Genomic DNA, 26,308 nt, shown 5'->3' with positions numbered 1-26,308 from the left:
TGAGGAATGTGAGCGACACGCTCTCTTGTCTGCAGTTCGGCAATTCTGAATGTAGTTCTTGTATACAGTTAACCCCGGCTAGCAGTTCGTTTACGGCAATAAAAAAAAGTGTATTTCTATATTTGGTTTGTTGTACCATTTGTATCTTGCAAATAGTGTTTACCGTTTCCCATCCACTTAAAAAATAAAGCATTGTTTATATTGCAGCAGGGCCGAGATGACTTACATGGTCACATATAGCTCTTCAACTTTATTCATGAAATAAACACTTATGCTTTCACCAATTTAGTGAAATTAAATAGGCCTAACCTCCTTGTGAACTGCACGGAATTATTACTATTTCTTGGCAGACCTCTTACCCAGTAATGTGCATATGAACATTACCTTAAAGATAACATTGAAAATTGGAAGCTTACCTAAAAAGTGGATTCATTCTTTTGATTTCTGCATCAAAAATCTTGAGCACGCAATGTGTTTGTAGTGGTTTATAGTACTCTGACGTTCTTGTTTTTTATTAAGTCAGCAATATGAAAGCCGTGCTCACATTTATTTTCTTTGGGTAGTTTTGGGCGATGGAGTTTATTTGATAACAGTATATTGTATAATACTAATTATGATAATAATAATAATATCTGACATCTGAAAAAACAAATGCAGTGCTTGCAGAGAACTGATTATGTGCAGTGGATAGCCTAGTAGTATTGAGCACTAGTGCACAGGGTAAGAAAAAAAATCTCTGGCAATCATTTTTATATCTGTATAAAGTGTATTATAGAATACAATATAATCAAATTGTAATGTGAATTAGGTGACATATGGACTTTAAACATTCACAGCTTTGCTGTGGGCTCACGAGTACTTTTTATTTTATGTATCAAATAATTAAAGTTTGCTTTCAAAATCCTGCCAATAATTGCCTGTTTAACTATATTTTGTAGACAAGTGACAGAAGAGAATCATGCACATCACCATCTGTACCTTCGAACCAGGTCAACTGCATAAGCTGGCTTAATGAATATTGCCAAAAAAAACAACTGTCAATCCGACTAGTTAAGAACAGTCATATGGGACCTGCTGGTTTACCTCAGTAAGAGATTTTGAATAACTACTAGAAATAGGTTTCTGATGATATTATGCAGTATTACACAGTTCTTTTTTAACAGGGTTCCTTTTATTGGTGTGCTTTTCCATCCATTTAGTTTTTCCTGCCAGTATAACATAGGGAACAGAGAATTTCCTGAGGGAAAAAGCAACAGTAAGAAAGAGGCCAAAAAAGAAGCAGCAAGGCTTGCTTATGAACAGTTGCAGCTTGAGGAAACCAGCTTTACCAATGCACAGGTAAAGGAAACCAGCTTTGGTGACCGGGATGTGGTGGATGTGTATAATGTAATATAACCCATATAATGAAGGTAGTGCTGCACCGCTATGATATTTGTGAGACACAACACTAGGAACATTTGACTGTATTGTAACTGAGTGGCTGCGATGAAGTCTAACTTGCTATCCCTGCAGTCTGAGGCATGAAATTCATCAATTTTTTTTTTTTTTTCCAGACTCCAAACAAAAGCCAGGACAGTAATTCAGGACTTGATTCTAGCTTGGATATTTCATCATCAGGGTATGTTAAATTTGAACTAACTTATTTTCCTATATATATATATATATATATATATATATATATATTATATATATATATATATATATATTATATATATATATATATATAGTTAATTTAAATGTGTTATAACTTATAAAACATCATTAATACTGCAGTGGGTTCTTCATACTGATGGGCTTCAGCTGGGTCCAAGTCAGTATAAGGTTTGTAAAAAAAAAAAAAATCTAAAGCAAAATGGAATTTGTATGAATATTATACTAATGAGACATATTGCTTCTTAAAGCACATACCAGCATGTTTTGCAACTCTGAAGCAAATTGTGTTAGATATACAAATGCTGCAATTAATAATAAAATAATACAGTATAGTATTCGATTTTTCAATTTTCAACACAGTTACAGTCGCAGACAAAAATATACCCAACACTTAATATAAAATCAATAAAAAAAACAAAAACATGTTAAATACAAGCATTTAGTGAACACTTCAGCATGTCAAATATTTGTTCATGACATGATGCAGTAACACTAAGTACTTGAAAGTGCATATTTATTACAGTTATTAATGCATAAAACATACCACATCTAAAAAAAATGAAATAGGATTTGGGTACTTTTTTTGTAGATTATACTTACATCAGGGTTTCCCAGTCCTGGACCTGGGGACCCACTGTGTCTTCTGGTTTTCATTCCAATTGAGTTCTCAGTTACTTAATTGAACCCTTAATTGAACTATTTATTAGCTTAATTAGACCTTAATTATTTTCAGCTTTTAAACAGTTGGAGATTACAAGTTATTTAATTTTATAAGAACTTGAAATCTGCTCATTTGTAGGAGCTGAGAACAATTAAAAAGGTCTAATCAAGAACAGTATTAGTTTTAAGGGTTTAATTAAGTAATTGAGAACTCAATTGGAATGAAAACCAGAAGACACAGTGGGTCGGTCCCCAGGACCAAGGTTAGGAAACCCTGGTCTACATTAGAGTATATGCGCATCAAAAGAAACTTATCACTTATATTTGGTTAAAATTCACTACATGTGATCGAAAAATGACAAACTCTGTTTTAGAGCAGGTGCAACGACTTTTTGTTGTGCTGATTAACAATTCATATCACGAAGATGCTGCATAATGATCTGTCGGTCTTGGGCAGGTGTTGTGACTCTTGGTGTCCCAGTTTGTGGTCTGCCACTGACAGAGTGTATCTGGTTATACCATCTCGCCAGTTTTGAAATTGCTGGCTGTGAGCACGCAAGACAGCGAGCCACAGTATGCTGCACTAGTCCAGCCTCCAACATGCCGATTGCACGAAGGCACTGCTCTCTTGACAGACCTGGCATATTGTTTTTTTTAATGTGATTTTCTTAATTGCTTTTATTCAAGCTTGCAATTCAACAGCTGAAATCACTCCATATCCAGTGTCCAATCAACTATCTCACTAATTAGGTGATTAAGTGCATGTGCTTCAGTCATAGTCACTCAAGATGTCATGGATGAATGACCGAGTGATTAAAAAGAAACCAAAAACATTTTGTCAGTGTCCATCATTTATATACTTTTTTTTTCGAAAGTAAATGTCTTATAATAGTGATAAGTTTCTTTTGATGCTCGGTAGGTTTATCATGAAAATAAAAACTGAGTTTTATCAGGCATGTATCAGAGTTACAGCCATTTCCTCTATAGGCATCACAATAGAGAAATTCTGTATAAAGTATCAGATGACCTAAGGGTAAAAACTGCTCATCTTAGCAGCTAAACGTAAAAGTAATAATAACAAATCAAGTCCTTTGTTTATTTTATAAACATCGCTGAAGACTTGCTGTCCTCGTTGTAAAGATCGTTTTCAGGTGTGCTATATTATTATTGACAGTTCCAGACAAAAGTATTGGCACCCTACACTTAATATAAGATAATTCAAGAAAACATGTTAAATACAAGCATTTAGTGAACATTGGCCACTAAGCAATATCACAAGGACCAAAATACACAATTTTGTATGGTTTAACAAACAATCTTTATAAAAAAATCATACAAAAAAACACTTAAGCAATTACAAATATTTGTTCATGACAAAATTATTGTTTACATTAAAAGGCTGTAGAAATATAGTAGAACTAATTTTAAAACATTCATTAATTAAACCATAACACAGTAACTAAGCTGCATTATAAAAGAGGTACAGTCAAAGTTCTTAATATTACTTCAGAGGGTCCGAGCGTGAATTGTGACAGTAAGTGGAGTGACATTATCAGGAGTTCATCAATAGCCTTACTAACCAAATTACCAGGTACAAATGTAAACCATTTTTAAGTTCTCATACTTTCCTGCATGTATTCTTTTAGTAGTAGAATCCACTTGAGAGTTGTGATAGGCACTAAAGATTGCATTTCTGGTTTTAAGAATCTTTGAGATTGTTGATGGGTGCGAAGAAAATGTGTAAGCCAGAGTTGTTGTTTTTTTTTTCTCCTTTCTCGGATGGAGCAGTTATTTCAGCCTTCGTGGCTATGTTTAAATCTTTTCATTTTTTGAGACTTTTTCATATACAATGCCCCCAAAAAAACTGCACACAAACTGAACACAAATCTCCACTAGGCTTTTGAGTAGTGTATACAGAATGTGTTGAAGTGGTATTTTGACTCAATTGTAAGACTGTTACATTTCCTTGATATTAAGCAGTGTGACATTAACCAAAGTGATATTATCAGGAGCTTGTTTCCATTTACAATTGTGGTCAGGACATTACAATTTGATGATAATAAGCGGGTATGGTATTAACCGGAGTGACGTTAAGCATCAGGCATTATGGTGCATGAAAGAACAGTACAAAGGATACAGAATACATAAGAGTTGTTACACGTAGTCTTCACTGCAAACCACTTTAAAAGACAATTAATAAAACAAATTGTCTTAAATAAGCCAAGAAATATGAACAGAAATCTGATGCATTTTTAACAAAATTTTCTGATCTGATGTCTAAAGTACAATTTTTTCTCCAAAATGGACCATAATGTGTTTGGAACTTTCATAAGCAGGTTTCTCTGTCTTATGTATTTCGATGTGCAATAAGATGTTTAACACCCGGTATTCCCCTGCATTCAGCCATACTTTTAGCTAGACTCCCCACGAAAAAATGTGTTTTTAAAACCAAGACTAGACTACAGATTCATGGTACAAAAAAAAGGTCTTAGTTAAAGAAAATTTCAAATGGTTTCGTCTGAATTTTCCCTCTGTTCAGGAAAGTACAATTTTAGACTACGTACAAAATTGTTTTAAACCATAGAATGTGTAATGGGAGGGAAAATTTACCTGGATTTTGTGAAATTCGAATTGATTTCTGAGCAGGGGACCAATGAAATGAAATGAATGCAGCCATGTATCAAAACATTCTACAAAGTACAATCCAAGAGAAATGTTTCAGACTGATCTGTATCCAAGTACTGTGTGTCCATTTTATCAGAGCTGGAGGAACTATGCAAGCTTTCAATCATAGACAAATCATACTGTTGCAAACCTAATTAACAACCATGTAATCAGCTTCATGTTATGATGCATATCATTTTTTTTTTGTTTGTTTTTTTCTAGAGTTTTTGAAAGTCAAACAAATGGTACAAGTACACCAAAACAGGTAATTACATAACTATTTAAGAAATTAAGCCTTCAGCTTTACTTAAAGCAACCCTGTGGCCTAATTTCAGCCCCTAAATTTAATTAATCTCCAAGTAAAGCTGGTACACCAGAGTTTTAACGCTTAACCTGCAGTACACCCATAAGAAATATTGCAAAGATAATGTGTCATTTCTTACATCCATCAGGGGAAGAGTGTTGCTCTCTGGAGTACCAGCTGTACTTGGAGATCTGACATGTTTGAAACTGTATTGAGTTCTGAGTCACTGGGATTAAATATAATACGAAAGTGAATCTAATCAACAAGAAAAAAAAAAATAGTTAAGATTGTGTATTTATCTCAATTTCTCGATACGAAAGTGAATCTAATCAACAAGAAAAAAAAAAATAGTTAAGATTGTGTATTTATCTCAATTTCTCGAAAACAAATAATTATAGGAAAAATCTTTTGTAGCAAAAGTTTTGCTTTTGTGGATGAGGAAAAAAGTTACAAGAAATAGATGTCTACAATTATTTATTTTAGCATTTTTGCAAAACTCCACATAGTAACAATAATAAAAAAATACTATATTTTAACAGAAGTAATTTCTATCTGAACCATGGTTGTTCATTACTGTTAACATTTTATGTCCAAAAGCAAAGCAAAACATTTTAATTAACCTCACAAATCCTGAGTAATTTAACTACCATACTAAATTCAGCCTCTTTTTATATAATATTGCCATATAATCCAAACACAAAATGCTTTGAAACAAAATAAGGTAATAAGTAGATTTAAAACAGGAACAAAATTTTCCTTAATTCTTAAGTTAAGAAAACGTGAATACAATCGGCCTACTTCTGATTTGGCTTGTCCAACACCAATGGGGCCTAAAGTGTGTATCCTAGCAACGGGCTAATATACCGTACTAGCACTAAAAGAAGTGCACTCCAAAACACTCAAGGTTTTAATGCAAACCGACAACATGAGACTTCAAACTGGGTTCTAATTTGATGCATCGGTTCACCAATATGTAATCGAAGCCTGGGAAATTTAAGGACAGACCATCACTCTGATGGTAAGGGCCAAAGTTAGTCAGATTTATATTGGGCAGGGCTGGCCTGATTGTTAACCAAAGTATTCAAACAGCTGACCCTAATTATCCCTTTAATTCGGTTGAGTTAATTAGGGGAGGGCAATAACTTTTTCACACCTGAAGACTGCATGTTTGATTACCGTGCACACCAAACAAATGAAAGAAGCACCAAACTTTGGTGACATTTTTTTCCCTTAGACACCTTCTATGTACTACTACAACCTACAACAACTTACAAAAAGATCTGACCAAATTCAACGTGAAAAATGTGATTTTTACTATTGTCTGTATGTTGTTCTACAGTACTTGACTTAAATATGTTTGTTTTACTAAACAGGCCCAGTATGAAAGTTCCAGCATACAGTCTTCAATTAAAAGGTAATAGGAATACGCAGTTGATAAACATGGCCATTAATATCGTGTCCCACTGAGGTTATTGTAGAGGAGACCATACACTGCTGATTTTTAACTAGTATTGCCAAAGATTGATTCATTATGCCAAACTAGTCCATAATTCTGTAAAAGTTTACTTAACATTTGTGATCATTATGTGTTAAGCAGATTACTATTGATTACTCACCTGTGCATGGTAAATCACATTTTGAGACAAATTGTGAGGCAAGAGCAAGCCTCAGCATTTCCTCCAGTCTTTAAAAAAGAACGTTTGAAAGGAGAAAAACACTAGAACGAAACAAGAAACAAACAACTAATACAATTCAGGGACTCGGTATTCTCAAGTTGTTTTGTTTTTCATGTAGTAAGATTAGTGTGGATTTTGTTTCCTTCTGTAAAAAGGCTTTGAAATTGTAGCCCTTAGTTTTATTTTAAAATGAAACTCAGTAGAGCAACTAACAGATCAGTCAATCGCTTACTTCGATGTGAATTCTACATGTGTTCTTCTTCAGGATTTTTTTTCAGAGTGCTATTTTAGCGTTAATGCCCACGTCAAATTTTGTGTGTATTTTGATATATGCACGAACAGTATTTGCACTTTTTACATGGATTGCATTCTGTCTCTTACAGTTTGTGTAAAACCTGTAACAGACTAAACCAAACACTGTAAATTAAACCAGTAAAAAAACAAAGGTATAGAATGATCAGGTGTGTATGACGAATTTCAATTTGATCCATTTTCATGAAAGGAAAATTGAACTGTTAATGTTCCAAAATCAACTTTAGTTAGTAGTTGTGCAACTACAAATGGTGCAGATTGCACATTGGAGTAAAGATGAAACTTGATAAATTAGTTTTGCAATTGGTTTGCAATTATGTTGGCTTGGCATATAGACTACATTATTAAAGAATTTTGAATGTCACAGAAGATTAGTCAAGAACAGAAGCCTGGATTTTGAAGGCCAATAACTAGTTTGTTGTGTGTGTGTGTGTTTTCTTGCAGTCACTGTGGAAACGGTGAATCTGATGATTATATTGTGTTCAAAGACAGTTCTTCCAGCAAGAAAGAAAACCCTGTTGCCGCATTAAAAGTGGTATGATACACCTACGAAATCCCACACATTTTCACACAGAACACGCTGTAGACTATGGAAACTGTTGAGCAGCTACAAGTTGCTGCATGGCATAGTGGGGAGGGTTCTCACTTAGTTTATTACGATTCGTTTCATATCGCGCCCTAACCCAGCTAAATAAATATTAGTTTTTTGTTTTTTTCTGGGGTGCAAAAAACTGATGTTATGACACATTAAGACATTTTAATGCCAAGACCCTGATTTTAAACTAAGTAAATAGACAAGACTGGTTTATGGCACAATACACAAATGAAACTATCGCAAACAGAAACAAAAAAGTAATCTGTTTTGCTGTAACACTAATGCTTGTGATCTTTGCATGCCAAACTGAAACCTTATAAAGTCACATTTCGTCTTTTTTTGGGGGGAAATTGTTGAACAGAGTCCTCGAGGTGCCAGATTAAAAAATAGGTAAGTGTCTGTTCATGTGTGTACACATTCAATTTAATAATGATTTAAACTTCTTAATAAGACACGTTAAATAAATACTTTTTTAAAATAGGATTTATTGGTATCCAAAGATTTTGCTTATTCACAAAATGTTAACTTGTAAGTTATTTTAAAAGTTTTGTTTAAATGAAGTTTTTTTGATTAGTCTAGTTTGATGTTCATGAAACTATTCTAGGCTGTTGAGTATCATACTTAATTTTAAACAGACCTTCTGAATGGCATTCACTGGTCTCTATTCTTGGTTTTAAAAAACAACTTTAGTTTGAGACGTATTTATTTTTTGTTTTCCAGAAAAATAAACTTGGCTCCTGATTTCAGAAATGACTTCAAGTCTACACCAAACAAGAATGATCAGGTATCAATCCTGTTCAAGTTTATACAGGGTTACAAAGTCCCACAGGGTATAGTCTAGATTTTTAGAGGGGCAACATGTATGTTGCATTTTTTGGAAATTTAACTATCACGTAAAAGAATATCACTCAGTGATTATGCATTTTAAATGTTAAAAGGTTATTTGTACTGTGCTTCGTCCATGCTTGGTATTAGTCAATTCTTGTTGAAACTAATTTCAGGTATTTCTATAAATCCAGGTATTTGGAGAAATGCTTGTTCATTCTTTAGCACAAGCAGCTAGTTCATAGTGATTTAGTTTTTCATCATATTGATGATGTATGCTACTGACATTCTTGTTTTACATTTTAACTTTAAGGGAAATATTGCAGCCAATTTAAATGCAGAGAGACACTCTGGCAAGGATGTCGTTGAGGAAACAAAATTTTATAGCCCACAGAACCCAAGGTGAGTTTATACAATGTGATCGCTTCATATTGATATATTAGTTTTAGATATGGGGGTTTTTCTGCTGCCAGGGTGTCCTAAAATAAATGTTAACATTTATTCAGAGACAAAAAAAAATATTGTATTTGACAGAAGTCAAAAATATAATTTGGGCATTAGTATAAACATGGGCTTTTAGCTTTTAATGAATTTTAGCTGGTGAGAAAAAAAAAAAAAAAACAGTAGTAAAATATAATTTCTTGAAATATACAGTTAATTTGCCATATATTGGCTGCGATATTAAGGTCATGTGACCGGTATGGTCGATGTATGTAAACAGCACCCTTTCAGTTGAATGGGCATTAGGTTAACTAGTTGAAATGGGCTACCTAGTATTTTAGTTGATGCTTTAAAACCCAGCTTGAGTCAAGTTTTGAGTCAAGTAGCACTGATACATTGTTTTGTCTTTGGCCATATAAATGCTACAGACCATTAATTAATTTGTTTTAAGCATGCATTTTTATTTTCCTAAAACTCTTTCCCCAGCTTAAAAAAAAAAAAAAAAAAAAAAACTGAAATGGGCCCTAGTAAAGGTATTTAGTGATTCCTAGCAATAGTAAAGTCATAATTTAACCCTTTAGAAGCACAAACTGTTTCTTCTGCGTAGTCAGACTAGTAAAAATTGATTGAGGAAAGATTTTTATTCATTGAAACTGGTTTGCATTTTTTGCTGAAAGTATTAATTCTATATAATTTTTTTTTTCTCTCATACCTCCTAACATTCAGGATGTTTTGTCAATTGTATTCTTGCCACCTAAAATGCATTTTCTTGGTTACTTGGTTGCAGGTACTAGATGCAGAATGTTGTTGATCCTGCTTTTCTGCTATCTCCTCTGAGCACCTCAGCCCCTGAAAGCAAGCTTTTCATAGAGAAATGTGCCTTTTCTTTTTCCTTATAAATTTACTTACTCTTGTTGCTAATGCTTCTCTCTAAAATTTATTTATTTATTTATTTATTTATGTTCAAATTATAATCGTAATACCTTGAAAAAAAACACCTCCTATTTCCTTAATAAATTAATTTTACAAAATCTAACAGGTTGTTATCTCCTATTAAAAACAAAGTGGGGGTCCCAGACTAGCTCACCTGAATATAACCATGTGATGTTCAGAGTGAGTCTGGGAAGCGCAGGTTCACATCCTGGCTGTGCGAAGTCGCCGGTCTTCCGGTCTGTGGATTCCGGTGGGTTAGGGAGGGAAAACCAGCATTAATTATTTCTCCTCATCACGCTACAGCAAACCCTACCAGCCAGGCACCTTAGTGAGCTAAGGCAGACACCTGTAGGCTGATCTTTGTTCTCCAGAGGATAGTAGCTCACTGGCATCCGCTTTTGAATTTGTGGAAGTAAAAGAGGAAGCTGACTTGATAGTGGGATCAGGGAATGCTCACTGAACCTTTAGATCTCCAGAGTGTGTGGGGAGTTTCTGCAATGATGGGTGAAATAATTGGATGTTCTAAATTGGGGAGAAAATCAGGGGTAAAATAATTGGGCACTCTATATAAAACATTAAACTAAGCAGTGCCTAACACAATGTATTACAGTCACCACCATTTACACCGTACAGGGTTATTTCAGGCAGCCTTTTATATAGACTGTAATGGGGGAGGTCTGTGCTGACTGTTTGGCGCATGCATGGTACAGCGGGAAGGGGGCAGCGGCCTCGTAGATCCGCCTGTCAGTCATGGCAGTGACACGGAGAGGTGGGGAAGAGGGTGTGTTGGATTTCCCTCTCTCTGAGTGGCTGAGAGGCAAGCCTTGCAGGTTTGCTGACCCTATAAGGTAACACTCTGTTGTTCCCTCAGCCTGCCCCTCTAAGACAAAACGAGCCAGCTGGTGGAAGCTCTGCTGCTGGACCGAGCACAGCTGGAGAAGAACGAGCACTAAGAAAAATTAATTTAGAATTGCCCACCACCCTTCCGTGTGTGGTTTTAGAAGTGGGATTCACTGGCATTGCAGTGCAAAACAAGGGAGCAGAATGGCTCCCCAGCAATTCACCACCCTAATGGATCTCCTGCGTGAAACCCTTACTGCGATGCTGCAAGGGAGTGCAAGAGCTGCGTGGCCAGACCCATGGCTACAGTGGTCCACGAAAGTAACGGCAGAGGATTGGCCAGAAGCAATCTTAGAGGTATTTGAGAGGTATTTGATCCAGGATCCAAGGATCCTGGATCCGGCGGCAGTGATGGAGTACCCCATGCTGAAAGCTGCCATCTTCAGCTGCATGGATGCAACTCCGGAGGGCTACCGCCACAAATTTTGGGAGGAGAGCTTGCAGGATTACTCCCCGGGATGGTTGAACCCGGAAGCAACCACCACTGCCAGGCTGGTGGAGGTAGTCGTAGTCGAGCGGTTCCTGCAGTGCTTGGCTCCGGGGCCGCGCTTGTGGGTGCAACGGCAGGCACCCTCCACCCTGGATTGGGAGATCCAACTGGCAGAGCAGTACCAGGCAGCAGAACCAATGCCCGCTAAGCTGCCTGGAAACTGCGCTACTCTGCATCATCCTCTCTGCTGGCCTCAGGGAGGGTGAAGCGACTGTGGGAGGGGTAGCCAGGTCATTGGACGGTACATGGCAGCGGGAGCTCCCGGCCCGAGAATTGGGGTGGAGTGGGGTCATCCATGGGCTGCTGCAAGGCCATGAGACTCTGCGCTACGGAGGTCTGGAAATTCAGGTGGAGGGAACTGGGGACTGCTGACTACTGCATGCGTTAACCAGGGTCAGGGTTCCAGCATTCACGCAAGAAGAAACTGCAACCGCCGGCGGTCATGTGTATACTGGTGCGGGGTAGGAATGGAGCTTAGTTTCAGGCAACAAAAGCCTGCAGTAGGGAGAGAAGTGTATTCCAGCTGGACCTCCTGTTTAGGGGAGTAGTGGTAGCCATTTTTACGGCCCCTTTTATTTGTAGTTTTTCGTACTGTGTTTTATTTTTCCTTTGTACAGCTTACTGTATGTGTCCTCTGTGCGTTACCATCGGTGGTAAGGTCACATGACCTGTTTGTTTACTTTAGTTTTCTTTTGTATTAATAAATCCTGCACGCCTGTAGGGCGTGACAAACTCATCAGTCCTGCGTGTCTCTCCACTCACTCATAGGCATACCTACGCAAGTGACAGATATCCTGTCACACAGTCAAATAGCGTTTACCGTTTGCCATTCCCATTGATTTCAGTAACAAAGGCATCGTTTATACCGTGTTAAGCACGCCGTATATTTCGGGAAAACTCTGCTATTTGGATCTCGTTATGTGCCATTCACATACATTTAAATAACAAATGCACTGCTTTATACTGTAGTAGTCGCTCTTACTAATCCACAAATCAGATGTTTTCACCTCATTACCTTGCCATTCACATATATTTCATAAAAAGGAAGCATTTTACTGTAGCAAGCTTGACAGATCGATCAGTCAGCTGTTTGCACCTCATTAATGAACGATTACCTCCATATTGTACCTTGGCTATTTAATCACTGTATGCATTGTCAGGTTTTATTTACAGTTTGAAAAAAACAGCACTGACTGCAACAGCAAGCAAGCATAGCTGGAAAGAGAAAAGTGATGAGCATCATCATGAAAATTTAGACTGTTAGATGCTGTGCACTTGCTAATGCATGCTTCGAACTTTCAGTCAGAAAACAATTGAACGTTGCTCCAAAAAGCTGGGGACAGTGTGGGATTGGACCTGATTATGGACTGGGGAAGTGGATGGGAGTACTCTGTAAATAATGTGTGTTTGTTAACTGTGCTATTCTTGTTCAGATCTGTTAGCGTTTTGTGTGTTTTGGTGCTTTTGTGACTACAGCTGAAAGACTACCTGTGTGTGAGTGTGTCACTGAGGGGGATGGGAGCAGGTTTGACACAACCAGTCAGATAGGGAGTTTTGGACCAATGAGTGAGGAAGGGGGAGGGACTTGAGTGTTTCCTACTGCTTTGAACTACACTGTTGTCTGTCTCATTATATCCTAAAAACCCCACAGCTCAGCGTTACAATATGTAGATAAATCCTGTTCGCCAGCACGCAGTGTTGCCAGGTCCGTGGTTTTCCCGCCGAATTGGGCTACTTTACAAACACAGCCGCAGGAAATATTAAGGAGTCGCTGGTTAATAATGTAATTAGATTGGTGGTATAACTTTAAAAGATTGAAACCGTTTTCATGTTTGCAATATTGTTTGGGGTAAGCATTACTATTTCAATAAAGGGATTGCGCTGTAAATCGGTTGCTGGTCTGGTATGATTTGTCCCTTCAGAGCTTCCGTACGAATTTGTTGATAGTGACGTGTGGATGAGCTGTACTGGGGCTTGTAGTTTTTATCAAATTTATACCAGGTATCTTTTCTCACAAAAACTTTTGATTGTGTTTTTATGCCCCGGCCTGCTTGTTAATAATAAGATTTCTTTCAGTTCAAACAAATAATTGGGATATTTATGAAGTGACTTTGGGCTATAAACTCTGCAGAAGTCTGGCAGTCCTGGCCAGCAGGGTGTATCAACTTCAACCTCTGTTTTTATCTCCTACCTGTCAGCGAGTGCATGCATCCACACAGCAGATGGCTGCCACAAGCATCAATACCCTGTATCTTTCTAAGAAAGGGATTTAGGGGAGCTCCCTAATAAAAGCTGAATCTCAAAACAATAATAATGTAGTACAATAATTGTTACAGCTGTGTATGATGGCTTTAAAGCAGGATTCATTTGTCCTCCTTTTTACATAACTGCCCTTACTATGGTCCCATCGCAGTCGGATCCCAGCTAACAACTTAACATTGCAGCAACGTTGTATTTAGGCTGTGAAAAGATTGTAATGTAATGTGACAACAAAAATGCGTATTTTTTTTTCTGTTGTCACAACGTTGTGATGTAACATAGCTACAATATACAACTTTCTCAGATACTTTATTTTTAATATAACATTGATTGTCCAATTTAAATAGCAATAACAAACAAGTAGGAAACAGTATGGGTTGTATCGTTCGGTGTCCCGTCCTATGTGTCAGTGTGTGTTGGTCCGTGGAGAAAACTGCAATAAGTACTACATCTGTGTACTGAGAAGGGGTTTCGCGGGTAGAAAGTTCAGTATGAGAAACTCAGAAGGCGAGCGTCGTGGAACGTTAAGTACCAGAGGTAAACACTGGCAGATGCCCTGTCTCTCATCACTAAAATGTAGTGATGTAGGGTTTTTTCTGAAACTACAAAATGTGTTAATTTAAAAAAAAATCAGTTAAGGAGGAATTAAAAATCTTGGCCGGACAACAATCTAGTGACCGGGTTATCTCCGTTTTCAAAAGCGGTCCTAGCGAGCGCATTCCCGTGGTACAAGAAGCACTATTTTTGGTCAGTTAAAAAATATAGCTCTGTGCTGCTGCTGACAGTTGGGCAACTGTATACAAGAACACAAATTACAAAATCCCATTGAGTTAAAAAGCCTGTCACTGATAATTGTTTTAATTTATGTTTAGGTTCAAATACATCATTTATTTATTAATTTTAGCAATACTTATAAGGGGTATACATAAATAAATACATAAATTAATTTGACGTATTATCCATTAGTCACAAAGCTTTTCTATTCATTTAGTATTCACACATAATTATTTAACTCTAAAATACAAACACAAACTGTTAATTTTCCGTTAGAGGCAATAACTTACACTGTTAGAAGAAAATGTTTTGAAACACTAAAAGTGGTGGCAACTGAGCTGCCAGCAGTTTTAGGGATTTGAAACACCCATGGAAAGGTGTTCCAGTACCCCTCAAGTGGTGTTTGGACATGCTTCCCCTAGGTGTTTTGAAACCCTGGAATTGGAGGCAGCTCAGTTGCCGTCACTTTGAGTGTTTCAAACATCCAGAAGTAGTTCTGTTGCCTTCAGTTGGTGTATCTATACTCTAACAGTAGTTTTGCAAACACAGGGAGTGATAGTGTGGATGAGCAGGATGTACATTAATGGAAATTCAGTCTATATTACTTAAGTTTATGTTATATTTTAAAACTTATACTACCACATAAACCCCAGAATATAAATACATAAACAGTACTAGTGCTTGTTCTTACAGTTTACCTTAACCCCTGTACTATAATATTTATAAACATTCATTAGTATTGTTCTTGTTCAAATAAAATACATACTGTACTAAGAATTTACCACTTTTTTTTTTTTCTTTTCGGTATTTGCAACAACAAAACTAGCTGAACTGTATTTACCATCTACATGTTCTTACAGAAATGATACAACACGGACACAGCATGGAAATTATATATTTTTTATTGTATGCTGAGGAGGTAACCTTCTAATTTACAAGTTCTATTAATAACTGTACAAACTATACACAGACCAAGCATATACAGTACTGTGCAAAAGTTTTTGGCAGGTGTGAAAAAATGCTGTAAAGTAAGAATGTTTTCAAAAATAGACATGTTCATAGATTATTTTTATCAATTAACTAAATGCAAAGTGAGTGAACAGAATAAAAATCTAAATCAAATCCATATTTGGTGTGACCACCCTTTGCCTTCAAAACAGCATCAATTCTTCTAGGTACACTTGCACAAAGTCAGGGATTTTGTAGGCATATAGCCAGGTGTATGATTCAACTTGTAGGTTGAAACACAATCATTAACTGAAACAGAAACAGCTGTGTAGGAGGAATAAAACTTGGTGAGGAACAGCCAAACTCGGCTAACAAGCTGAGGTTGCTGAAGACAGTTTACTGTCAAAAGTCATACACCATGGCAAGACTGAGCACAGCAACCAGACACAAGGTAGTTATACTGCATCAGCAAGGTCTCTCCCAGGCAGAAATTTCAAGGCAGACAGGGGTTTCCAGATGTGCTGTCCAAGCTCTTTTGAAGACGCACAAAGAAACGGGCAACGTTGAGGACCGTAGATGCAGTGGCCGGCCAAGGAAACTTACTGCAGCAGATGAAAGACACCTCATACTTCCTTTCACAATCTGAAGATGTCCAGCAGTGCCATCAGCTCAGAATTGGCAGAAAACAGTGGGACCCTCGTACACCCATCTACTGTCTGGAGAAGTCTGGTCAGAAGTGGCCTTCATGGAAGACTTGCAGCCAAAAAGCCATACCTCCGACATGGAAACAAGGCCAAGCGACTCAACTATGCACGAAAACACAGGAACTGGGGTGCAGAAAAATGGCAGCAGGTGCTCTGGACTGATGAGTCAAAATTTGAAATATTTGGCTGTAGCAGAAGGCAGTTTGTTCGCCGAAGGGCTGGAGAGCGGTACACGAATGAGTGTCTGCAGGCAACAGTGAAGCACGGTGGAGGGTCCTTGCAAGTTTGGGGCTGCATTTCTGCAAATGGAGTGGGATTTGGTCAGAATTAATGGTCTCCTCAATGCTGAGAAGTACAGGCAGATAGTTATCCATCATGCAATACCATCAGGGAGGCATCTGATTGGCCCCAAATTTATTCTGCAGCATGACAACGACCCCAAACATACAGTGAAAGTCATTAAAAACTATCTTCAGCGTAAAGAAGAGCAAGGAGTTCTGGAAGTGATGGTATGGCCCCCACAGAGCCCTGATCTCAAATTCATCGAGTTTGTCTGGGATTACATGAAGAGAGAGAAGCAACTGAGGCTGCCTAAATCCACAGAAGAACTGTGGTTAGTTCTCCAAAATGTTTGGGCCAACCTACCTGCTGAGTTCCTTCAAAAACTGTGTGCAAGTGTACCTAGAAGAATTGATGCTGTTTTGAAGGCAAAGAGTGGTCACACCAAATATTGATTTGATGTAGCTTTTTCTTCTGTTCACTCACTTTGCATTTTGTTAATTGATAAATACAAACTATTAACATATATTTTTTAAAGCATTCTTACTTTACAGCATTTTTTCACACCTGCCTAAAACTTTTGCACAGTACTGTAAGTGGTCCACTATGAAAGGCGCTATATAAAATAAATATTGCTTGATTGACTGATTTCCATTTGGACATACTTTTATGTACAGTTACAGTTTGACTACTGGAGCTAAAATATGTAGTACGAAATGACGAGTGCTGCAATGGCATCAACATATTCATAAAAGAACCAACACTGTCTTGTTTTCTACCAGGTACAATAATGTTGCTGAATGATTTTGCATGATATACGTTTTTGTCCTTACATAAACCACTCACCCTGTCGGAGCTTGTGAATTATCCTCCTGCTATGAATAAAACGTATAACATGAACAGTCAGTATGCTCTATTTATATATTCTTTATAATCTGAAAATGTTATTGATTATATCGACCTAATAATGACAAGTCTGGCAGGATTTTGTGTTTTAAAACATTAAACAATTGTAACATAACTGATATAAAAATATAAAAACATTTGCGTTTCAAAATTAAAATAAATTTTGTCTGTTAAAAAAATTGTAATGCAATGTAATGTTACATAGTATTTCAATTAACTGCCTCGCTAATTAAATAAATAAATATTAAAAGTAGGCTACTAGAGTAATGGCATTGCCATTAAATGCAGCTTCCGCGATGGAAACAGAAAGAAAGCTTTATAGCACCCAGCCTTTTGGTGCGTTCCCCTTTAAGAGAGGCGGGGCTGTGTGCGTGTGTTTAGTCAGCTGCGTGTAGCAGTGACGTTTCAATACACCAGTCCAGAACACTTTTTTTGTGCAATGTGTTTGTATGATGGAGCGCATGCTTGCAGATATTGGCAGCGTGTTTTTTTGTAGCTTTTAAATGCATTTGAATTAAACAAAGCAAGGTTCATAAACGCAATGCTTACCGGCCGTTTGTTTGAAATAGCTGAAGCAATATTCAAACTAAGCTGCTTATCGGCTGTTGGCAACATCAAGAAAGAGTGCCAAGTACCGTGGCAGATATTAAGAAAGCAGAACCAGGGAGGCAGGTGCTTCTAGAGTTAAGAAAGAAGCCAGCAGTTGCAGGTTACTGTACATAAACCATTTGTTTTGTATTTAAAAAAAACAAAACAAAAAAAGCTTTAGGTGGAGATGGCTTTTTTTAGCGAGAAATAATACTGTCACGCTAAATATATAGACATCAACAGCAATTCAGTTACTCTTCTAATGGAAATTAAACTTAATAATAAAAACAATAATTACAATATTAATCAAGCATAACAATTATATTGAGTCTGAAATACTATAAGTATAAATAAAGAACCCAAGAAGGGTGATTAGTTACTAGTGGCATACATGAGTGAGTCCTGGTAGACTGAGGGGCAGATGGTGGTCAGCCGATAGGTGAAGAATCCAGGAAGGTGAAGAAGCCAGGATGACAACCGGGAGAGTTCAAGAGTGTCTCACTTCTTGTACATTCTTGACATTATGGACAGTTTCATATAAATCACAATTCCTTTGAAGCCGAGCGCCTTGCCGAACGTTCTACTGCGCTCAAGCTTAAAAGCGTGTGCCTGTGAGATGCAAATTACAAAGTTTCGTTGTCACAACGTTATATCACAACGTTCTCACAAACATTGCTGCAATGTAAAATTGTTAGCTGGGTTTTGGCCGACATTCCTACTCAAATACAACCAGTAAGCAACGTTGTGTGCCCGTCTTCTAAAAACGTACAACGTAACTCCCTTATGTTGCTGCAACGTTTATGCAACTTTGTTTGACACGACCGGTTGTTGCACCTTCCAGCAACGTGTTGTATGTAAACATTGCTACAAAGTTATGTCTCACACAACCAAGTCACAACCACCCAGCAATGCTGTGAAATGTTGTAGAAATGTGTTTTAGTAGGGATACGCGACAGATTACTGTACTTTTTTTAATGCATCTTTTTTTATTAGTGTAATGCCTTAATAAATATTTTTAACTACATACACGTTTGTTTGTTTTGATTACTGTGCTGGTGATTGGGGGACATTTTGAATGTCAGGTTATTGTGTGGGAGTTTATACTGCACATCGCTTACTGCTTGTGCATGTAACCTTGCTGCTCATAATTGTACATGCAATGCTCACTAAAACCATGTTATCTGGATCCTCTCAAATCAGAGAAAGCAGAGGGGCTGGGTAACTGGGAAAACAAAAACTCAATTTAAAGTGCATACTTGCTCTGACTGGGTCATTTTAATGTTCATTGTTGACAGTTATGACCATGGTCTAGTTTTGCTCACTTGGAATATCTACTGTATTTTATTGTCCAAGAACTAAATAGCCTATCGCTTTGTTTCTTCATGTATATCAAGACGACGGTAAAATTGGTCAAACTAGATCCTGGACTGTTAGCATAGTGGTCCTGAACTCTTGTCTTCTACTACTAAGTTCTTCAGATACCATCCCTAAGTGGTTAGGTACAAGGACAATACAGTGTCACAGTGATATAATTTATTTTAACAGAATTCATTGATACAATTACAAATGAAAAGTAAAGGGATATCCTAGCACTGATGTAAATGGTATTGCAGCATATTCACACAAATCACCTCCAGCGGCCATACTACATTTTAGAAACTTGTACACTCAAAACTTGTGGGAAAACACATTCCTCACCATAGGTTTTATTCCATAGTAAAAGGTAAAAATGTTTTTTAATAAAGTTGTATTGAGAACAGTGGTTCGTTAAATTAGCCAGGAAGGCAGTGGAAGAGCACACAAATTCTTAAGCAGACATAACAATGAGCTAAAAGAAAAAGTAGAATCATAAACAAGATGTCTGGATGAGCAATGTGAGCAACATTGCCCAGACATTCCACTCAGAAGATTGAAATAACACTTGCTTATTGGGTTAAAACATGAGAAAAGAAAGAAATACACTAAAACAAAGCAGCTGACCTGCATATTTGTTTTCTTTGTTCCTAAACAACCTGCATTCTCAGACTTTTTCTGGAATTTGATGAAATAACCAGCATCGGTAAAGGTGGCTTTGGGAGCGTTTACAAGGCGAGAAATAAACTGGACAAAAACTTTTATGCTGTGAAGCGTGTGAAGTATGAAAAGTAAGTGTTTTTTTTTAAAGTATGTTTAATGATATACTTATGATATATAGACAATACGCCATACTGTAAAATACTGTAGTTATTCTGAATCTTATAAGGTTTAATATTTTTTTTTTTTTGTACTTTGTCTATGGTTTAGTCTATGTCTAGAAAGAGAAGAAAACGAATTGAATGACCTTGAGGTTTAGAGAAAGTGTGAAGGGAAACTTTTGTTTTCATTTTTTTTTTAAATGTACCAGTAGGACCAATTTTTATGAGACTCCGTATCTAGTGAGACACAACATTTATTGAAGAACAGCTGGTTGGTAACACTGGTTTTATTTATAAATTCCAATTAAATTCAGTTAAGTTTCGGTAAAATGAGGCTTAAATTCCCTATCCCTGTTAACAGGATCAGAGCATCTATGGAAACAAGATATTGCACCTCAGTGGGTTTGTATTTCTTCCGCTGTATATGTGTGGGACCTCTATTATCAGAACAGTACCAGGGTTTGTTAATAAAAACAATTTGTTCCAACAGTGAGTGTATGTTACACTTTTTTTTACATGTATTTAGATAACCGCTTATCCAATTGTCATTAAACTTTCTAAGGACATTCTTATTGAGAGTATCATAACCTGGGATTGTATGGAGTATGGCATACGGTGGCTTTTGATCATGGTGATTTACTTTTACGTGATTTTTAATTCTCTCTTTAGAAAGGCCGAGCGTGAAGTTGCAGTATTGGCACGTCTTGAGCATGAGAACATTGTACGCTATTGTACTGCATGGCGTGAAGAGTTACCAGGAAAACTGCTGGAAACATCTGAAAGCTTCAGCAGCTCAAGGTAAAAAAGTTTCTTCTTCACTCTCCAAGTATACACAAAGGGCTCTATTTTGAAACACATGTAAATTAAACTTTTCTTGAAAAGAATACAGTTTAACCATATAAACTAACAAGAAACTACTCTGAACAAAAAACAAGAAAATACGTTTTGACAGATCGCATGTCTCCATTGATTTGACAGCTAGGCGCCTGTTTTTTTTGTTTGTTTTTTTAATAACTTTTCCTAAACATATGTATTAAACATCTCAAAGCATCAGTAGACCCAGAGTTGCAGAAAGTCATGGAGATATAATACGTTATATCTAAAACCACCGGACCTGTCATTTTGACCATCGTTGTAAAAACAGTGGGTTCCCTTTCAATTAGAAGACGACCACTAACAACATTATGTATGGGATATGCTTGCCTATTGGTAGGTATTTTCTGAGCTCTCTATACCAGAGCTGCCGATAGGCCGTCTGTGTTGGTATCTGAGCGTTTGTGAAAAAGAGCTTCGGGTCTACTGCAGTTCCCTTGTCTTTCATGTATATGTATATGTCATATTATATATATATATATATATATATATATAATATTATATATATAATATTATATATTATACATGTATATATATATATATATATATATATATATATATATATATATATATATATATATATCATATATACCATACAGGGGACCACATGGTGCACTGACCTGTACGCTTAACACCTGCGTCTCCTCCGCAGTGCTTCGGCGAACCGGTACCTTCGGTGCTGCACATGCAGCCCTGGCGGTACCTCGGTGCACTCTCAGCCTGCGGTACTTCGGTGTCTCTGTGCACGCGGTGCCTAGTGCACTCGTTCCACACGGTGCTCTCTGTTAAACTTCTGGTGTTAAATGGTGAGGTTACTTTGCAGTATATACACTGCATGATTGCTCTCCTTCGCTGTACTGTGGACCATATGCCACGGACCCTTTATCGGTCTTCGGCTAGAATTCTAAAGGCAGTTTATCTTCCTTTTTAGCACATCTGCCGGTGCTGCAAGTCCATCCTTCACTTGTGACTGCTTGGGTATTGTATCCCATTCGGTAATGGTTATATTTCGTATTTGAAAGGGAATGTTAAGTTATTATCATAACACTGGTTCCCTGAAATTAGAATTGTACCATTACCCTTTAAGGTTGCTGTATTTAAAACTCATAATTTCACCATTCTACACCCAGATCTACACTACAAGCTGGGTCTGGGAAAAAGCGGGATCAAGCAGAACTCAGAACTCTTGCCGAAAGCACTGTTGTCTGAAGCCTCAAATTCACTACCCTTGCTTTTTAATAAAGTCTAATACAATCTATTATAAAATAATTTCCCCACATGTTATAGAATCATATATATTTGAATAAGCAAGTTTTTCATGGGATTGCTCTATAATTAATCTACATTTCAAGTTTCGAAATCTAAATTTCATGTTTTAAATGCGATATTTCTAGTTTCAAAGTCAAAATTTAGAGTTTAAAATATGACATTTTCAGTTTGAAAGTTGAATTTGTAGGGTTTATTTTTTTCTCGCATGGCCCTGGGGCTTTTTCTTCAAACACAGCTCTAACAAATGTATGTATTTTTTTACTTGCAGCTCGGACTCCAGTACGTTACAGAAATATCTCTTAATCCAGATGAAACTATATGAAAAAGGAACATTGAAAAACTGGATTGATGATAAAAATCACTTAAAGACAACAAGAAGCAAGACTGATGCTTTGAAAATATTTACGCAGATGGTCGATGGAGTTGAATATATACATTCAAATAATCTGATTCATCGAGATTTAAAGGTAACTTTTGGGCTTTATCTTGTGCAAACTTTTTCTATTAAAAGCATAAATTGCTGTTTTTATTCAGAGGAAGACAAAGTGGGTTGTTTCAGGATGTTGGACTGGGAAGTGCTAAATAAACGACAAATTGCCATTCCTTTTGCCAACGTCTTATAAAAAATATACATTTGCAAGATACATTATTGTTCAGGTTGTGTATAGAATAGAACTTCACTGGTGTTTAGAGAGAGAGAGAGAGAGAAGGTAATAAAAAAAGCAAACAGCTCTATATCCAAGGAGGATCGGGATCCAGCAGGCTACTCATCAATCGCTAGAAATAGTTAATGAAGAAGAAAAGTATTGTAACTAAAAACTCACTTTTTAATAATTCGCTGCAATGTTTCGGCTTCTGCCTTCTTCAGATACTGTACCTAGCTATTTCTACCAATTTCTCTAGCATCACTTCTTGAAACTTTGCCTTGAGAGAGTTGTCGGTGAGATGTCAATAAGCTCTTCTTATAAAAATGTTGGTACATAAGATGATGTCATTTCATTTTCAGTATTCTCCAGGAAAGATTCTTAATCCATAGGTGTATTGCTGTACATTCACTTGTGATTGAAAGGGGAAGTAGGTATTTAACTTGTCCAGTAGACCAGAGAGATGTGCCAATTACTGGGGTTTGATCATTTCTCCACTTATGAAAGGAATTTAACAGCCCAAACATGTCTGTCACCCCATTGTCCTGTTGGTATGAGTATGGTATCAGTTACTTTTCTTGCAAGCTAGAAACCAAATCAATTTGTTGTTGTTTTTATTCAACCCTGTTTTGAACATTGTCTCTTTTTGCATCCCGAAATACAGATAAAGGATACATTAGTTATCATTGCTGTTGCTGGTATTTTAAATAAACGCCCTGTGCAGTAACAATGAGTTTTTAAGGTTTAACAGATTTTAAAATGGTTTGATTTAAAGCTTCAGGTTGAACACAAGGACGATGATATAATGGCATTGATTATTTAAAGGCCTACATTATTTTCAGGAGGTGCAGCGTAGTCATGAAGAAAAGTGAGAAGCAATGTTAAGTTATCACCTGTGTGACATGTTAAGAATACATAAAACTACAATGTTACAATAATAAGTGTCATTTCGGAATGTGGCAATTTACTCATGTTTCATTTGTTTTCTTCTTTAGCCCAGAAATATCTTTTTAAATGAGGACGATAAAATAAAAATAGGGGATTTTGGACTTGCGACTGAAATAATCGATGAAAACAACGGCAACTCAATCCAAAGGACTAAGCGCACAGGAACCATGTCATACATGAGTCCTGAACAGGTAAAATGTCAATTTATTATTAGTGTCTTAACTGTAACCACGGTAGTGATTTGTGTATTTAAACAAGCTTATCAGCTTTCCTTTTTTTTTTTTTTTCTAAAGACAAAACAATTTTATTTTATGATTCCCTCACTGAAGTTTTGTACAGGTGTTTTCACACATATTTTTACTTCATGTTTATAAACCATTTTAGCAAAGATGTCATTCTACATTATGTCCACAAAGGATGCTTTTTGTTTACACAAATCCCATTCTTGTATTTTTTGAACAGGAAACCCAGAATACATATGAAAATGAAGTGGACATTTTTTCCCTAGGATTAATTTGGTTTGAACTACTTTGGCAGTTTGAAACAGAAAGTGAAAAGAGACATGTAAGTTTTCTTCCCTTGAGGTGAAAACGTAAGATACAACTCCAGAAATGGTTCTACATCTGTACCGTGAAAATGAAACACTGGGTTTATAATTATTATGATGAAATGGAGCATGGTGGAGCAAGGCCAAAAGCTGCACTGGCATCAAAGCGAAATTAATAACCAGGAGGATACTTTTAAAAGTATCTAAGCTGTTGGTTTGAGCAAAAACGCTAAACAGTAAACTACAGTAAATTATTTAACCTAAAACGCATACAATACTGTTAAAAGCATAGCGTAGTTAATTTGGTATAATTTGATTAACTACATTTTGTCAGTGTTTTTTTGGTATTAGAAAATGTCATTATCTTATTATAGACCTAGTAGAATTCTCAAAGCCACTAGTCTTTTTTGTCACATTATAGAGCCTGCAGTCTAATACACAGAAAGCATGTGAATGGGCATGGACAGCAGGATCCAAGGAAAGGAGTCCGGTAGTTGAAAAAAAGCACAGTAACAATGTTATTCTTTTATAGATTTGGAGCAAAATAAGGGGACGGGAGTTTCCTCAAGGGTTTCGCACTAAGTACAGTACTGAGGTAAGAAATTTGGTTTTCTCAGCAAAAAGAAAAACTTTTTGTGTGGAATATTTTCACTTCTCACACTGTACCTTTTTAATTTTTTTGCAGTCCAAATTAATAGAAAAGATGCTCTCTGAAACTCCAAAGGACAGACCAAAAGCTTCGAAGATTGCAGAATATTTGGATAGGTGTTTCAAAAAGGAGCCTGAACACAAAGAGACAAAGACAGTATAAGGACAATGCTGGAAATGTACCCTATAGCGATGTTAGCAGGGATACCACTAAAACAGTACACTAAGTAGCTGCAAGTGAATGCTGGTGGCTTTTTCACATTTTCCTTACTATGTTAGGGTGTTTGCAATCAAGGTGTTGTTCTAGTGTTGAGTTATTATAATGTTGAATGAGCTTGTGATCTTCTAACTCTGCTAATATGAACAGAACATTATAAAATAATAGAGATAATGTTTTAAGTAAAAACAAAAACAATTACAATTATATTGGAAGATATTTTTAAAAGACCATTCCAGTTTGAAACAATTAGTTTTAATTTAAATGCAGGGAAACAGTGCCCAACATTGAAATCTGGTGTTTATAAGCACAAATAAATACTGTCATAAGATCTGCAATAGTATGTATTATATGTAAACCACTGAAGACAGAAAGTCACCAGTATTGGGTGCATTTTCTCTTTAACCAGCACTATCTTAAAACAAGTCGACAGATGTTGCACCAAAGATTTAGTGGCAGAGTTTTGATGTGCTGACTCATTTTCCATCTTTGTGTTGCACGGGTGGTGGATGAGCACAGCTGTTGGTCTATGTAGAAAATGTAACTACTGCCCGATACATCAAAATTCTCCAAGATGAATTTTTTCCTGTCCATGCCAATGGTCATCTGTCTGGTATTTATATGTAAAATGGTGCCCTAGCTCACACCGGCTGTGCAATGCAAAGGGGAAAAGAGAGTCAAGGCATCAGAACTTTGCCTTGACCTGACCAATCACTGGACGTGAACACCATTGAACATGTGTGGGCAATCTGTGACCAATCCATGCAAAAGCATTCTAGTAAACCCACTTTCTGGGGCTCCCTAATACAGGTTATGTATCAGGAGTGGGCTACAATGCCACAGACCAGGATTACTGATGTCATCCACACAATGTGTTAAACAACATGCTCTTCAATTTGTTTAATGGTTAAAAAAGTGCCGATGTCTTTAATAATGCCTAAACAAAATGAAACAATTTTTGCTCAAATGGTTGATTTGGAAAATATTTCTCTCCCAGCAGCTCAAAAATAGTGGTCACTATATATTGCCCAACCATTAGCAACTCATAAAATAAAATAAACACACACACACACACAC

At 36.7% G+C, this 26,308-nt stretch overlaps 1 protein-coding gene across 2 annotated transcripts in view; it reads left to right on the top strand.

The window, feature by feature from the left end:
* The window catches only part of LOC121316085 (interferon-induced, double-stranded RNA-activated protein kinase-like), a 33,281-nt gene extending 6,973 nt beyond the window's left edge, over positions 1 to 26,308 (top strand). The window contains exons 4-19 of one of the 2 annotated variants that reach the window (XM_041250835.1): positions 939 to 1,087; positions 1,200 to 1,338; positions 1,554 to 1,618; positions 5,200 to 5,242; positions 6,655 to 6,695; positions 7,714 to 7,804; positions 8,226 to 8,254; positions 8,585 to 8,648; positions 9,003 to 9,091; positions 19,936 to 20,055; positions 20,755 to 20,883; positions 22,496 to 22,694; positions 23,867 to 24,010; positions 24,282 to 24,383; positions 24,899 to 24,961; positions 25,052 to 26,308. In XM_041250835.1, coding sequence (XP_041106769.1) covers positions 939 to 1,087; positions 1,200 to 1,338; positions 1,554 to 1,618; positions 5,200 to 5,242; positions 6,655 to 6,695; positions 7,714 to 7,804; positions 8,226 to 8,254; positions 8,585 to 8,648; positions 9,003 to 9,091; positions 19,936 to 20,055; positions 20,755 to 20,883; positions 22,496 to 22,694; positions 23,867 to 24,010; positions 24,282 to 24,383; positions 24,899 to 24,961; positions 25,052 to 25,177 — 1,593 coding nt within the window. In that variant the 3' untranslated portion in view covers positions 25,178 to 26,308. The remainder of the gene's footprint in view (positions 1 to 938; positions 1,088 to 1,199; positions 1,339 to 1,553; positions 1,619 to 5,199; positions 5,243 to 6,654; positions 6,696 to 7,713; positions 7,805 to 8,225; positions 8,255 to 8,584; positions 8,649 to 9,002; positions 9,092 to 19,935; positions 20,056 to 20,754; positions 20,884 to 22,495; positions 22,695 to 23,866; positions 24,011 to 24,281; positions 24,384 to 24,898; positions 24,962 to 25,051) is intronic. The other variant, XM_041250836.1, reaches the window with a different exon arrangement.

Source organism: Polyodon spathula, chromosome 5, assembly GCF_017654505.1.
Source record: "Polyodon spathula isolate WHYD16114869_AA chromosome 5, ASM1765450v1, whole genome shotgun sequence".
NCBI classification, from domain to species: Eukaryota; Metazoa; Chordata; class Actinopteri; order Acipenseriformes; family Polyodontidae; genus Polyodon; species Polyodon spathula.
The sequence above is the reverse complement of the archived record's forward strand: the minus strand, read 5'-3'. Positions and strand labels throughout refer to the sequence as shown.